General features: G+C 36.2%; 1 protein-coding gene across 1 annotated transcript in view; it reads left to right on the plus strand.

Annotated features, from left to right (window-relative positions):
* Nucleotides 1–457: 457 nt before the first annotated feature.
* ZNF704 (zinc finger protein 704) overlaps nucleotides 458–17,698 on the plus strand; it is a 30,485-nt gene continuing 13,244 nt past the window's right edge. Inside the window, exons 1-3 of the mRNA XM_072413290.1 lie at nucleotides 458–691; nucleotides 14,320–14,420; nucleotides 15,345–15,574. Coding sequence (XP_072269391.1) covers nucleotides 543–691; nucleotides 14,320–14,420; nucleotides 15,345–15,574 — 480 coding nt within the window. The 5' untranslated portion in view covers nucleotides 458–542. The remainder of the gene's footprint in view (nucleotides 692–14,319; nucleotides 14,421–15,344; nucleotides 15,575–17,698) is intronic.

Below are 17,698 nucleotides of genomic sequence, written 5' to 3' on the forward strand. Positions count from 1 at the left end.
CATAACCTAGACCTGACCAACTAAAACAATCTCACATGATAACTCTGCTACCACTGAGAAAGGGGACTTTTTTTGGCCAGGCAATGTCCAACATATGCATAATTGTTAAGTATCAAAAAACATCCATTTTCCAACTATGGTAAATCTTTGAGTTTTTTTTATTATTACAGCAACACCCCGTGGAGACCTAGATTGTAAAGAAGGGATAGTTTCAAGGCTGCACATACCAATATGTGAGAGTGCTCTTTCCCCATGCAGGACAAACTTGCAAGAATACATGCAGAGTTCAGGAGACATATGATAAACTTGGTTATATCACACTATGTTGCAGTCACTATGAGCAAAGCAAAAAGTGTAATAAGTGTAGCAAGCAAGAACTTTTTTTTAATAGAAACTGCCCAGAACACCAAGGTTTGCTTACATTTCTACTGTTTTTCACTTTTTTGCAGGTAACACGTGATAAAAAGAACTGGGAGGCAAAGGAGCAGCCATTAAACACCAGAAGAGGTTACAGTAAATTGGATCACAAGAATAATAAAGAAATGAAGGAGCCTTCGTACATGCTACTAAGAAGTTCTAGTAGAGTAACCGAACCTGAACAGGATGTGAGTCACGAAAGTGCGAGATCAGTCTGTCTGCTGGAACAGAAGCGCAAGGTGGTATCATCAAATATTGATGTCCCTCAAGCAAGGTATGCAATAAGTTGAAATGGAAGTTATAAAAAAGGCTCAGGGCAAGGACTGCAGACTGCATCTCATTCTATTTAGTCTTCTGAAAGATGGAACATGTAAGAACAGACATTCCTTTTATTGCTCAGTGGAAACTTACAAGAGTAATGATATTTGACATTGCATGGCATCATCCTAGACTCACCTTGACAGATCATGGGGCTTTACAATGCTAATATATTAGCATGTGCATGAAAAGTCATCTGACTTGTCATTTTTGTAGTGTAACTCCGTAATGTTGGGCCTTGGAGCACTATAGATAATGCATTACATGGCAGTTTTACTAGATTACTTGTGTCCAGATCAGATGTTCTTTTCACACCCGACTTTGATCATGAAATGTGACATCATGTGGTACATCAACCAACAAATGAAAATACATTTAAAAGGAAGCAACATAAAACGAATGAGGCTAACAAAGATATCCGTTTATTTCCTAATTGATTTACATGAGTGTTTTTGGTCCCAAACCCACCTTTAAGGGTCCAATAGAAGGTGGCATTTACTTATCAACCTATGCAGGTATTAGCAACAAGGTATACACGCTTTTCATTCCTAGAATATTAGGGGTGATCATTGACAGAAAGTGGCGGTGCACAGACATGTAAAACCTTTTGAAACAGCTTTACTAAATTAGGCCACAAAATGTAGCCAGGAAAGAAAAAAATGTAAAAGTGTTTGTCATTTAAATGGTAATTTCCTTTACTTAATAACTATATATGTGATTTCCTGATATACTGGTGTTCTCTTCAGGGGGGAATTATCTGAAGGAAGCATGAAAAGGGTTTCCATATCCAACCTTTAAAAAATATATACTTCCAGCTCGGCATTTATTGAATCCATGATATATACCGGGAATAAATTGTGTTTGATGTGATGTATCTCAGGTGCTTATACCAATTCTGTCTTTTAACCATGTTACTTAAACTTGAGACTGAAATATATTTTTATATGAAAAGTAGGGTTTACTGTGACTGAATGGCTTCAGGGTGGTATTCCTTACATAATGAAGACATTCATTTGCTGCTGTAAAGCTTGTTAAATAAAAAAGCACAGCAAGATCTTGCAAAATGTCTGCAGAGATAACAGAAGCTAGTCTAGGGATGAATAGGACAGAGAGGGGAGCTGCTGACATTGTACGTTGTGTGCTGTCTTTGTTTAGCAGTAATGTAGAGATCAGCAGAGATGTGACCTTACAGGTAGGTGACAGTTGTCATTGCCATCCTCTGTTGTCAGTGGTATGCCCAGATTGTTATTATAAGGACAACTTCCTGGTTTGAGTCCCTGGATGTCTTTAGGAACTGTATGCTTCTTGTATATCAGTGACAGGTAGTCACTGGGCTCTGTATAAAGAGTATCAATGCCAACTCTAAACAAACTATCTTATTATCCCTGTGTACCTATCTTCTATAGCCTCCCTTGGCAGAACTATACAAAACTCTAATTTGTTGTATGTTTCTGTATTTCTGATGCTTCAAAATAAAAAAAAACTGCCAATTTGTAAACACATATTTCTCCCAACTCAGGCATCCCCAATGAATTGTCTGTGCCCAAAAACTACTGTTCCAAATGGTGATTGCATTTAATATATGGTGGGAATGCCGATTGTATTTGTTGTATGGAGAAAATAATGTTGGCACTTGGTATTTGGAACAAATTATGACAGCACTTGGTAACTGTGGTCATAATGATGGCAACAAGAATACTGCCTCTGTTTCATCTTTATGTTTTTATATTTTAGACAGGGGGTCAACTTCTCAATGTCTATCTTTGCATCAAAAAGTCTAGGAGCACCTCCAAGTATAAGAGAAATATGTAGACTGACATCGCTGTCCCCAGTTCTAAAAAAAAAGGGTATTGTTACTTGCCTGGCTGACGCTCTTTCCAATCTCCAGGGTAGGCCCCTTGGATCCTATGACAGAGTTCTGTTAAGAAGCAAAAGGAAGAGTGAACCTTAGGATTCTGGTTGCATGCAGAGGAGGAAGTATTTCTCCATATTCCTTATGCAACAAAATGCGCATGTAACCCTTGTCACGTAGGTAGGGCACTGCATGTTAAAAGTTTAATATAAGTCACTGAACTTAAACAAGTATAGGGATTTTCTGTCTTTTCTACAACTTTTTTTTTTTTTGCACCACACGTTTGTTCTAAGCAGGGATCTGCATTTTGGCTATTTTACTAGCACTGCAACCAGAGTATCACAAACAAGAACTAAGTACTGTAATGAACACAATCCGTAAAGGCATGATGTTGGGATTCAGATTGATGAATAGTTTTTGTTGCCTTCTCTTTTTTAATGTACTGGGAACATGAAGAAAAAAATGTTATTACTATAGGTATCAAGCACTTTTTTTTGTACCAGGCTGTTAAAAACATCAAACCATGTGGGAAATGGCAGTTTCATCTTATTCTGTGTAGACTGTCATTACTCTGTATGGCTGATTCCAGTCTTTAGTTTAATGGATATCCATGATGCAAATTCTGTGTGTTTTTTAGTAAACCCCTAGACGAGTAGCTGACACTGACATAAATGGCAGTACAGTTGCTTACTTGCCATATGCTCTTATGCTAAATGTTCTTAACCATGCTACTTCCCATTGTCGGATACACTTTAATGGCATTAGTAAAACAGTTCTAGACTTCATATATAGATTCCTGTGGCTTTAACCATATTACCTCTACTCCCAAAGACTACTGAGAATTGTAAACTCCAATTCTATGACAAATGCAAATAATGTACCTTTTCCCCCGAACCCATTCCTTGGACTTCATAGCTTTCAAGTAGCCATTCATCCAAAAAGATAACAGAAGCCGAAGAACAGATAATTATTAAATTCTTATCATTGTTCTCATCATTTGCTCTACAAATCAATCGTCCTTCTACATGTCAGCATTATCCATCAGGAAAGGTAAAAAGAATTTAGAGTTCACATCAATAGACCCTGAAATTCTCTAAATGTCTCTAGAATATTATGATTTGTTCTAGCACTGTTTCTGCTATACCTTTTTAGAACCCCAAAAAAATTGCATTTTTGTGTTTTACCATGCATCTATAATTCAAGACAATTTTTTTGAAAGACTGCTGTCTTATCATCCATCTAAAACAGTCACTTCTGACCTTTGAACAGTAAGGATGACATCACTCAACTGCAAGATTATATCTGAAAGACAAACCAATAACAAAATAGAACCTTACGTTTCACACACTTCATATTGTTTGTCCTCTTATTCTTGAATATATATGACATGACTGTTTAAGGCTCTGTGTAACATGTCAGCACTATATAAATACAAATTAATAATAATTATATACAAATATATTATAATACGAATTGTTCCATATTACATTTAAAATATGTATGTGTGATAAAATGCTTGGCCCAGTATATCGGTAGTTTAAATGTATTGAAGGGTCTGTGGCTCAGAGTTAAAAGTACCAAAAGTTTTACTTCTGTTTAAGTGCAGCAACATTTCCTACCAGAAATCCAGTGCTTTCTCTTTGCATTCTGCAGCATTACTTAAGGTGGTATTATAAGCACGCCATGTTCTCCAACAAAAAACAGGTTTTATGGCTTGGACTGAATCAATCAAAACTCTCTATTGGAGGTAAATCTCACACCTGAAATTTGATGGATACATAAAAAATTCTACTTGATTTTTTTTTTTAGATAAACATGAAATAAACATCAGATTTATATAAAAAATGTGTTATTTTAAACGGTGTACATTTGTATATTTTGCAACTAAATGTCTATGGGGGCAGTCATATTTGCCCATTACATGTGCAGATTCTGCTTTGCTGTGCCACACAGTGGTTGTGTTGCCTCTGCCAAATCAATATAAGTATTCACCTGACAAGGGAAATGGGGGGGTTAGTGCACTGTGTTTTAAAACGCCATTATTGTTTTAAACTCAGGTCAATACAAATATGATAAAAGTAAAATAAATGATTTTGAACTATATAGCAGTCATAGAAGCCAACAAAACGACAGGACCAATTTGTTTAAGCAAACTATAAAAGCAGTTATTGGTATGTAATGGGTTGAACAGCCTTATAAGTCTCTAATCAAATCAGAGATATTCATTGTTAGGTTTTTCAAATACTTTAATAGGAAGGACTTGCTCAAATACTGTGAACTGCAATGGGTTAAATAGCTCATTATCTTCCATCTGCAGCAGCCCTTTAACTCAAGTCATCATGGTGCCACCATTTCAGACTAGAGCTTATCAGTATTCATCTTTAAGTTGTAATAAAGAATAAACTCCTCTTTTTTAAGAAAACTATAAGTGTATGTCATATATTTAGAAATTTGCTTTGCACAGACTGCTGTTGCAGCAGAATTTCATATGCAAGGTGCATATTTGTTTTAATTCCCTTCACCAGCTCACATCTACAAACTGCGGTGCAGAGAATAACCCAGGAGGACATTAGTGTTTCACATATCTAATATACTTTCATTAGAAAGCAAATTCCCCCATTGGTAAGACGCTTCTCGGAAAGGAAAATGGCTTGCTGCCAGCACCACTATATGTTGTGGTTGCTTATTTGTAGTTAGACAAATATTTGCAATGCAAATTATGTGATTAAATATGTCTTTGTTTTTTCACAGTAACCCACACTGACATATTGTTATTTGGCCAGAAATAAGAATGAGTAAACTGTGTTTAGATATGCCACTAATTTAATAATCTTATCAGTATATCATTAATTTGATAACCACATTAGTACCTGTATATCTTGTATAGACCAGAACAATTTAGGCTCTAAATTTAGCAAAATCTGCAATTTTGCAAAAATAATTGTCATATTTGTTATGATACCAAATCATCTATATGTTGTTTTTGGGGGACAAACAAAGCTGTCCTTTGGCAATTATGTCATAGTTATGCAGTACTGTTATTGTTATGCATTTTTCTTTTTTGCAGTCAACAGATAAATACATATTTATAAAAAAAAATCAATAAATCAATAATACATTTGTGACAGCTAGTAGCATGGTAAAAAGGGCAATGTTTTATTTTGTTCTATAGTTTCTTCTATTTAAAACCTTTATCAATAAAATTACAATTCTGGTACAGAACATGGCAAAAAAGCAGGCATTGTTTTTACATGTATTTTACAATAAGATTAAAAAAAAACTAAAAAAAAGCTCCTGCTTGGCCTGTTTTTTTTAATTTATCTTCCATTATTTAAAAACGTAAATGGACATTTGCTTGTACAAGAGACCAAGAGCACCCCAGACTGATATGTCAGTGTTGCATCAATTGCTAGTTTTGCATGTAAGTTACTTCCAAAGTTCCCAGTTCAATTACTTTAATAATCTTGCATAGTTTTGGTCTGTGCAGTGGTGTAGTGATCCTTCTGCTGGATTTGTCTTAGATAAATAAAGCTTGCTTGGGACACTGACCTCTTAGTTTTATGTGTAAGCTCCAAAGATGACAAAATAAACCAAAAGAAGAACGTGCTTTCTGAGCACTGGTCTGTTTAATCTGTGTGAGATACTTTTGTGTTTTATAATGATGGTTTTACTTTCTTCAAATAAGTTTTACATGAATGTGACATTTTGTATTTTAGAAATGTCTTAAGAGCCAATCTCCAGGCAAAAACTAAAAAACCTGCCATCACTTCCTCAGACCTGCCTCTAACAAATCCCACAGACTCTATTTCTTATCTAATAAAAAATGATATACTTAACTAAATCTGTCATCTAGATCCATTGTCAGAACTGTCTACTGGGATCTAACTTTGTGGGCTACGTGTGCAAATAAATCTTTAGCATCCAATAATTCCAGGAGTGTTGTTCCCCTTCTGCACGCTGTGGCCCCAGTTGGCTCTACGTCATTACAGCTGATGTACAGCAATGATACGGAGGTGACAGAAGGAACCAGCAGGTGACCAGGCGTATGACACTATTGGAAGTATGAGATGCTGAAGGTCCTACAGAGGTTGTTGCTCTTTAAGGTTAGCAGCTAAAGGACAACAGGACAGGTAAGTATAACTTCTTTTATTGGCAGGGACATTTTTTAAAATTATTTCAATTACTTATTTAGTTATTTCCCCGGGTCCAGGTAATAAAACATTTAGTGAATTGAGAATATCATTATAATTAGCGGATAATTCATGGTAATGGCAGTATGGCACATGTTATGTTTTAGTTAATGGACCCTTTTGTCTTTTAAACTCCCAGCTGAGTAACTTATAATTGGACACTACAAAGGTTTGGTAAGGATCCAGCAGCAGTTAGCTTATAATGATTGGCCTGAAACATTAGGGAGTACCTATGAATAATACCCATATATGTATATCTAGAGAATGCAGATGAAGCTGTTCCATCTATCATTAAAACACATATTTCTAGCCATCTTCCTTTCAACTCTTCTAACTTCTTCTTGTGAACACAATGCGCCTCATGAATTATTCATAGTGTAGATTGAATCCTCTGGAGGTGACAAGACCATATTTCAAAGCACATAAGAACTCATGGCTGTTAATTTTGGAGTTTTATGAAAACAGGATAAAGTTTAATATTTATTGGAAGGACGATAAACCTGGAATGTTATTTTCAGATATTAAAAACAAGACGTTGTGCGCATTTATACTTTATTTGTATCCAAAGCATGGACATCAGGGGTGGTGACGTTGATAGGAAACAACAGAATAATTATTTGGAAGAAAATGGGTTTATTTTGGCTGCAGCAAAATATTGGGGACACTTTAAGGAAAACATTCTTTGTCACAAAAGTTTTTACATTTTCGGGGTACTCTGCTGCTGAACACCAAAAATAACTGACATTCTTCAGGGCTTGCTTGTCATGAAACTGAGATATCAGAAGGATTCCTGCATTTTCACTGCACAATAACAGATGGCACAGTGGGGTTAGTGGTTTGCATACAAAGATTGAAGCCACTCATTCAGGTTTTTGCATGTAATAAAAAATATATCTAATCAGTGTACAACCAAACATGCCAGTGAGTTCAACCAATGCATAGCAATATAATCAATGCAGACAGTTGACAATTAATTAATAAAACAAAAACAATTTTGCTTTATAACCCTTTAAGTCCTTCATTTGTTAAATGACCAAAAATCAATGCACTCACAGCATCAAATCATCAAATAAACTATTTCAATTCATGTATGGCTTGACTCCACAGTTTATAAACCAGTTTATATTCTTAATCCATTCTCTGAAGATCAGAGGAGTAAATATGTTTGAAAGAAGATGGAAAGCTCACAGTCATGATACCAATGTTCTTTTTGCCTGTCTATAATGATGGAATTGCCACAAGCATAGAAAGGGAGGCAAACATATTCTTCACACTTACGATCAATGTAACAACATTTTTGTACAAATGTACATGGACAATGGACAATTTGACAAATGTACTTTACAGAGGTTTCCTGCAAGGTAAAAAGGTTGAGAAAGGCTGCACCAGGGTGTTGTAAGGCAAGTTCCTACGCAAATATAAAGCAGCAAGTTACTTGGCTGTTAAAAAAGCCTTTTCTGTCCAACAGGCCAGATGTTAAAGACAGAATTTTGGTTATCAACCTACTAAGCCTGATGTTCTAACCAAAACTGCCAATTCACTAGAAAGGCTGGTGCACCTAGTAGGAAGGGTTCCTTGCTTTATCCCATAAAGGACACCAAATGTCTATTATGGTTCAAACAATCAAATTAAAAAAAAGCACATATTTAAGAAAAGTCGTTACACCTGAAACAGCTATTTTAACATAAAAAAGATCTTAGTTTGTCTAGTTGTTTATTATTATATTGTATTTATATGGGACAGGTTACGCAGTCCAACATCATTCCTCAAAATAGCTCATAATCTAATAAAATTTAACACCCTATATGAGGGGGTGCTAAGAGGTTCCTGGCTTTGGCCCCTTCCAGATGAAATAGAAAAATGAGTGTGGGGGCATATGACAGCCTAATATCTTAGTATGTAACTGTGCAAATATCAGGTCTTTGCGATTCTTAAAACTGTTTTTTCTTTTCGTGAAAAGCTGTGATGGCAGAGGCACAAGAAAGTTTCACATCGTTGGACTTACGGGCCATCATGAAGTTTTTGTTTCTCCAGGGAAAGTCAGCAAAGGACATTTACACTGAGATGTCACAAACACTAGGGGAGAAGTATCCATCCTACAGCACTGTCAAAACCTGGATATCTCGTTTCAGGCCTGGGCATTTCACCGATGAAAATCAGCTCTGCAGTGGGCGCCCCCCAACCTCAACTGACCTGGCAACCTGCGATGTCGTCCATGATTGATTTTTGAGGACCGGCGAATATACGCAAATAAGATAGCCCAGATACTTGACATCTCACGGGGACGTGTTGGGTTTGTTAACACCACTATCCTAGACATGCGCAAGCTTTCAGCAAAGTGAGTGTCGAAATGTTTAAACAGTGATCAGAAGAAGCAACGAGTTGAAGCATTCAAAGCTGTTTTGGCCCATTTTGAAGCTGCACAGGACTTTTTGGCTAGGTTACTGACTGAGGATGAAACCTGGCTCCACATCTATGATCCTTAAACCAAGGAGCAGTCAAGGGAATGGCGCCACAGCAGGTCCCCGCAGCCAAAGAAGGTCCGAACCCAGAAATCGACCAAAAAAGTAATGGTGTCTGTTTTCTGGGACAAAGACGGTATTCTGTTGGTGAACTACCTACCTCAGGGCTCTAGTATCACCGGACAGTATTATGCTAATCTCCTGGACCAGCTGAAGGAGACAATTAAGACAAAACGCCGTGAAAAGTTGACCAAAGGGATCCTTTTTTTGCAGGACAATGCACCTGTGCACACGTCTAAATTTGTGGCTGCCAAATTGAACACCCTGGGTTTCCAATTGGTCCACCCCCCCCCCCACTCACCTGACCTGGCCCCTTCGAACTATTATCTGTTCCCAAATTCGAAGAAACACCTGAAGCAGCAATATCTTTGACATTTCTGACGTCAAAGATGCTGCTGAGAGCTGGTTTGCGGCCCAACCAAAGTATTTTTTTTTTGAACGGTCTAGCTGCAACTACGCTGTGCCAAGGGCATCAGTCTCAGGGGGGAATATGTTGAATAAATGTGTTATTTCATAACTCTGGCTCTCTTCTTTCTGGGCAAAGCTAAACAGCCTTTCTCAACCTTTCTAACATGGGGGAACCTGAAAATAACTTTCATGTCTTCAGGGAACCCCTTCTATAATTACTATATCCACAGCTTTTAGTATATTAGCCATGCGGTCAGTGGGAAGAATGCCTCTTACAATATTGGCCAGTGGAAATAATGCCACCCTTACAGAAAACCAAAAAGAGAATTAGCGCCAGTTAAACTGAACTAGGAAACACAAACTGCTCATTTCTCAAGGAATCCCTATCAACCTCTGGAGGAACCCTGTATGAGAAACACTGCTATATAGTGCTAACATCTTATATAGTACTTTACTCAGTCCATAGTCCTACCACTAACTGCTCCTTATTAATCTAATGTAACAACATAAGCTCATAATCTAATAACACAACAGTAACATACAAATCATGCAGATAGCATTCTGGATAAATCTGGAACCAGGTGCAGCAAAGTAAGTGTACTAGTCACAGAGCCACTATGGCCATGTCCATTGGCTCCTATTTATATCTCAGGGTAAATACAGTGGGAAGGACCTTGTACTAAAGGTCCATTAACTTCCACTTTCTGTAACAATGACAGGGCAGTCATATTTACCATGTTAGAGTTTTAATTTATTTTACACGTACAGAATGTTGCATTAGTAAGAGTACCCCCAAAAATAATCCCAGGCTACAGTAGGAAAAGATAAATCTTCTGCAAATAAATGCTGAAGTTACCAAATATTCCAATAAGTGAACCCATCTCCACTGCATAAAATACTTTTTGGATGAGCTAATATGTATGAGAAATATTTTCTGATTATACTCCTTCTAACACTTTGCACTACTGGGTTAGTGTTTTATTATATGCTTATACAGATTTTTGTATTATTTTGTATTTATTACAATCAATATTGTGGAAGCCATCTTCAACCTATGCTCATTATGTTAGGATACATAGTTACATAGTAAGTCAGGTTGAAAAAAGAGATAAGTCCATCAAGTTCGTCCACTAGGGAAATAAACATATCCCTGATATAAAACCCTATGGACATAGTTGATCCAGAGGAAGGCAAAAAAACACTGGTACAATTTGATTCCTGATCCCATGTGTCAATCAGATGTTCCCTGGATCAACTTTCTCTGTTATCTTTACTTTATAGCTTTAATACCTAGTTATATTCTGTGCTTTCATTTTTTTTTAATATTAAACACCTTACTGAATGCAGAACACCTTTTTAGACACTTAAAATGCCCACATAGTCAGGCATAAATTAGGAAGCAATTCTGACTAGTAAAAAGATATATATAGATATATATATATATATATATATATCTATATATATCCTGAATAAAGCTGTATAACAATCTTCATTCATGATATGTTGATTATTGCAGTGGTTTTTACTAAATTGCCTGACTTTAGGCTCTACGTGTACAAGGTCAAATGGTATGTTTATTATATATTTCTGTTGGTATTCTATTTACTATCTTTTTTTCTCATTAGTCACTAACATGGGTAGGGAGATCCTCAGGAAAATAATATAAAATTATATTCCCTTTTAATCATACTCAAGTATGGCCAATTGAAATATGTATTAAGAAATATGCTCTTTGGGGCAGGATCCTCTCTGCCGCTGCCACTTTCTGTATTCGTCTGTCATTTGCAACCCCGATTTAATGTACAGCGCTGCATAATATGTTGGCGATATATAAATCCTGTTTAATAATATTATTAATAATATTAATATTAATCTATGCACCTGGCTATATTACTGATTTTCTGAAGTTAATAGTTTACTAATCAGCAGCAAGCATACAACAAATTACAGCCAAGCAGCTAGCATTTTTAGGGCAGGTCAGCCAAATCAGCCGCCATATTTCTTTGAGCACAGGCTAAATAGCCATTGTGTCACATTCTGTTTTTCCTTATTCTAGTTTTTCTGCAGCTGTATGACAATCATGTTGATGTGCAGGTAGTCTATCTTGGGCAACACATTTTCTACCATTTATGTACAGAGCGGTAGTAAACCTATTCAGTTACTCTCAAGCAACTTGTCATCTCCCGGGACATAACAATGTAAAAATCAATTTAGAGTTTCATGCATAAAATGCAAAATTCTATTTTTATCTCTATAAACTTCCTAGGAAACACTTGTAGCAAAAAATGATAAGGAAAATGATCTGTATAAATTACTGCAATAATAAAAGAACAGTTCAGATATGTTTCAGAAGCATTCAGCTCAATATTCTTTTTATTACAGCTGTGAAAAAAATGAGCAGAGAGCAAATGGAGAGTGGATTTTCTCAGTTCTTAGCTGTACTTTCCCTCTCTCTCACATAGTGCAATCTTATTTGTCATTTCACATTCATTCTTTGTCTGTTACTCCCATCCCTAGCTTCATTGTTTTTTCTGCTCGCCTCTGTCCTTCTTGCTTCCCCTTTGTTTTCTCTTTCCCTATGATATGGCATTTCTGTGTCTTTGCACTCTTTCTACTAGATTATTAGTGCTTAGCGTTGGGTGTAGGTAGTTTTAGGTCGATGACCTGCCCTTGGAGAAGGGTTAAAGTGAGTCCATGCAGCAAAAGAAATTGCCTACTGGAAGAATGGATTTTAGCCTTGCGTGCGTTTCTTTAACACATGGTAAAACTGCATAAACCCATAGATGTACACAGTTTGTGTTCTGCTACAGTGATGCTCTGGCATCCTTTGCACCCTTGGTAAATAGCTGTATTAATATTGCTCCCCCATGAAAGTAAAAAAAAACTGAAATAGACACATTACACACATTACATGGCTTGTAGTGTGCCATCTTTCCCACTTTGATTTGGTAAGACTTTGGGGACACACTATAGAAATTATGGGAGTAAAACAAGCTCCTCTGTTATTATCACTGTTAATATCCACTGTTTATCAGAATCTGATAAATTAGTGGCAGAGTGAGGTAAAGCAGGGAAAACATATTCCCTACTAAAGGCTACGATATATTACAAGGCAGGCTTCATCGCAATTATAACCATTTTCCCTAAGCCAATAACAACCTCTCCTTCCCCCAGACCTGGTTTGCCCCAGGTACTCTGCCAGTGGAAACACCATACCCCTAAGCTACTTTTAAGGATGCTCCCTTCTGCTCCCTTGCTACCTGTGGGAGGTTGATCCCTCCCTGTTACCTTTCTAAATATAGGGATCCAGCACTGCTACAAGCCCTGACCCAACCAACCATTTCATAAGATGTGACACCTCATAACTACTTTGTTTGCTATTAGGAAAAAAAAAGTTGCACCTTCATATTCATTACTAAAGGATAGAGCTGTTGTTTTTTCATATATTGTGTATGGATTATATTATGTTTACTAAGAAAGGTACATGAATATACACATGTTAAAGTGGATGTAAAGTCAAAAATGTGCATTAGGTTCTGAAAACTTACTTACCGGTACTTATTGCTATAAAATAGATAACATTTGCAGTTGCACATCTGTGTGACCCCTTTGAAATCCTACTACAATTCTTTTCTACTGCAACTGGTCAATGCAGCTAGATCCTGTGTTTTCCTACACTATAAGAACAAACAAACCCTTAATCTATGAATCTGGTTATCAAGAGTACGTGAGATCATAATAATGGAGGATATAACCTTACATGGGATCCAGGAGAAATTTTAAAACACAAGGGTTTACTGGCAGCAATATATGATTTTTTTCAGAATAAAGGCTCCACCCACACCCTGATTCCTAAGGGGTTTACCACTCCATATAGTAACATACCCTTGCGGTGGGATTCTTGGGGTTTGTTCAATGTTGTTTCCATATTTTGTGGATCATTTTTCTAGTTCTTTTTCTAGTTTGTACTTATAGGTTCAGCTACTGTATTCATGATTACTGTAGTAATATGTGATGTTTGTTAAAATTTTTTACCTTCTTGTTCATGTTCCTGTTTTTCTATATACTTTTCTATGTGCATACCTAAATAGAGAATGTTTATAAAAATAGATAACATTTGCAATCCTGGTACACTGTACATTGGTGCAAGCATTGGTTATGTACACACGTCAGATGATTTTCAGCCGATATAAGTTGTTAGGCCCGTCTTGAACAAGAATCTGACATGTGTACAGAGGCCGTCCGATATCGTTCATGCATCCGTCCTGTCAGATCCATGAACGACAGAAAAAGATGAACCACCACAAAAGAAGCGAAGGGAGGGGAGCTCAGCATTGTGCCGCTTGTTTGTTCTTCCACTCGCCTCTAAATAGAACAGAATGGCGTTGTATGTATGTCGCTGGGATGTTCTGGGAGGCAGCCAATGGCAGCACAGGTGTTTCAGGTTTGGAAATGTTTTTGTTTTTGCATGGCAGGGGGATTACCTTTAACTTATTACCAAGTCTGTTCTCAACATAGTTTATAATTATTTTATTATGGTTTTAATATTTGTTATTATGGTTGTACAAGGAATGTATTATATATGTATTATATATTTTTCTGTGTGTTCTAGGAGGTATGAAGAGATAGACATGGATAAAGTAACAGCTGCTATGGTACTGACCAGCTTGTCTACAAGTCCATTGGTTCAGAGCCCTTCATTTCGACCTACTGGTATGTGAATGTTGCAGAAGCACATATTACTCTTACAAGTTATATAAAGACAAAACATTAACTGGCTATGAATTATGAAGTAGTGAGATACGTGTGAGATAGGGAATTTAGAGCAAACCCAAAAAGAGAAAAACAAAAAGTATATAGCTAACAATAAATGGAATGTAATGCTAATATACATCTCAGTCGCATAGTTTACAAACATATGTAGAAGCCACATGCACCTAAAATGTGCTTCTGTTCTGTGAGAGAACCACAGAGGCTCTGCATATACATATTGCTAGTTTTCTGGTCTTTGTTTTGGTTTATGTGTTTAAATTAGTAACATAAAAGTTGATTTTTTCCCCATTTTGATGTAAGCTTTAAAATGATTAAATATTGAATTTCAATATTCTGTCAATATAAATCAATTGCTGTTCCTGGAGAGATTAAATATTAAACAATTAAACATTGCAATTTATAAAGAAAAGCAGACCCTGCTGATTATCACTCTCACAAGGATCCCAGCAGTTACCCAGCAGCCTCCTGTCAAACAGAGCTGCGTTGATAGGGGAATTAGGGTGAGCTGAGCTGCTGGGAGAATGGCTTGAGCAAGATTAGTGCTTCTGCTTACATATTTCTGCATATGACTTGTTAATATTTTTTCCTGAAAGATATAATTCAAATTTGCAATTGCCATATAACAAAAATGTAGGCTCACTGACTGTTCTTCTTGTTTGGTTATTTTAGTTATTTTCAGTGAAATTTAAAAATTCCAGGCATGTTTTAAAAAATAATACTTATCTCTATGCTAAAGCTTTGTGAATTGACCCTAAAGAATGTATTTTCTGCAATAAAAACCTGCAAATGTTTATATTTTATAAAATGTGTAAACTTAACAATCCCTGTAAGCATTTCCATCTTCTGTGATGCTTTTATTGGCAGATGTGAATGGATCATGGAAAGAGACTGGCTGTGCACCTTCTAGCCATGGTAGCAGTGGTTATTGGAGTTGGAGTAACACAAGTGACCATTCCAATCCGTCAACTCCATCACCCCCTTTATTTGCGAACAGCTTCAAACATTTCCGATATTCAGCTCATCCAGATGACAACACCGATGACAGTGAAAACAGCAACCTACTTTTTGAAGATCCTGTCCCAAGAAAAAGAAAGGTCAGCCTAATTATTTATCAATCAATGAAAGCTATTAGGAGGGAAGTTTTATTGATGAGGATAGAGTGTAAATGCAGAAAGATGTAGACTTTTTTTTTAAATGCACAAACTTTAACATCTATAAAAACGAACATAGATTGCCCATAGAATACCTAACTGATCAAAAAAGGTGTTTTTCATATGTTTTACTTCTTTGTTTTCCTCAACTAGGTTTTTTTTACTTTTATTCTTGAATAAACTCTTGATATGTTTTGTTATCTGACTTTTTTTACTGTGAAAGAGTAATGTCCTTTCCACAGTAATAGTTTTAGCATTGTCCCATTGTGTCCCAGGTCACAGTTGCACATATACATCCACCAAACATTTTCTAGTAGAGATTCAGTCACTTCTATTAAAAACACATGGACCTGTAGGATACCTAAAGCACCAGAGTGTGTGTTAAATGTCAGATTCTCTACTTTATAAATAGACCCATTTGTGTTATGGTAAAACCAAACGACAAACCCTTAGTTCCATTCCTCCCTTGCCGTGTCTTGATAATCTTCTCTCCAACAAGGACACAAATCAAAATAAATTTAACCCTGAATATTTTTGCACAAATATTGACATATTTTTTCATATTCAACACATTGTATTTTAGTTTTGCTGTGTGTTTTTTTAGCATGAAGAGCTACACATATACTAGAAATGTAGGTAGTTTTGAACACTGTATCTGTGTTAAAGTGGGTGAGCTTGAAATACGACAGAAAGACGTGTTGTGTGCATTGCTAGTCTGTTTATTATTCAGATCCTAAAAACTTTAAATTTTTAAAGCAGTCCTCAATAATTCAACTTTTCAAAAATGTGAAATCTCAAGGTCAATTTGATAAAGTATAATTCATATATCATTCCAAGATCACCCTATCTTTCATATCGGTGTCAGCGCACACTACTTTATGAGTTGAATGGTCTTTAACGTATGTGCAGGTGCTATATGTCACATTGTATTGCCTGTAGAATGCTAATGTGATCCTATTACCATGCCATCGGATGCACACTGAATCCATTAAGCATTGTTAATCACATATTGTTCCTAACAATTTTAACCTGGTTGTGACAGGTATTTGGAGTTAAATTAATGTGAAAATATATTCTTCTGTGAACAAAATATGCAACTGCCAACTGTAAGGGTGTTAGTTCTCTAAGGTTAGTTGTTGTTCTAGTCCAACCCATACAAGCTGCATACATTAGGAATTCACCATGCCAAAGAAAGCTCATTGTAGTTGTTTCTGCCCAACAGTGAATATACCTATATTTTTAAAGCCAGCATTGTAGCATGGTACCACATACCAGAAGTATTCATAACGCATGCTCGGTTATGCTGTATGAGAAGATAATGTAAAAAAGTTGTCTTTTTACCAATAGTATCAGAAAAAGGATGGGATATAGGAACCAATCAAAAACGTAAACACATGTAGGTATGTTATTATATTCTGCAATAGGCAAACAGTTCAGTAAGTGGTCTTACTGTTCAGCTGGGATCCACAGGTAAACTTTTTGTGCCCGCATCTTTATTTCTTTGGATTAAATACTTTAAAAAGTAGTCTGTGAACTGATTGTCATTCTATAATAAGCACTTATCATTTTAATTTAATATATTTGTATTGAATTTATGTTTAATTGAATTTGGGATAACTGTGTATATTTTATGATTTAATAGTAATGGGTCTGTCTGCTAAAGGCCTGAAATCTCTTTTGACCTCCACCTCTGTATACTGATTTGTGACATTTTAACCCTAAATTGTAGAAGCGGGTGAGGGTCACGTGGAGCTTTGTACTTGAAAATGCCTTTAGCCTTTAACTGTGTGTTTTACACACACACACACACACACACACACACACACACATTTTGTTTTAACATATTTACATGCATTCATATACATTTATGTCACATCCGCTCAAAGTATGTCATGCATGGCTGCAAATAACTAGCTAAATTCTAAATCTAATGCTGCAGTGTCATTTCAAGTTAGTCATCCGCTGCATTTGAGTATTATTCATGTTATCAGTCCTGCCAACAACAACATGATGTTGCTCGACTTTACATCAGTCTGTTTGATGGACAGATTCTATCTGAAGGATGAC

This window comes from Pyxicephalus adspersus, chromosome 5 (assembly GCF_032062135.1).
Source record: "Pyxicephalus adspersus chromosome 5, UCB_Pads_2.0, whole genome shotgun sequence".
In the NCBI taxonomy this organism is placed as follows: domain Eukaryota; kingdom Metazoa; phylum Chordata; class Amphibia; order Anura; family Pyxicephalidae; genus Pyxicephalus; species Pyxicephalus adspersus.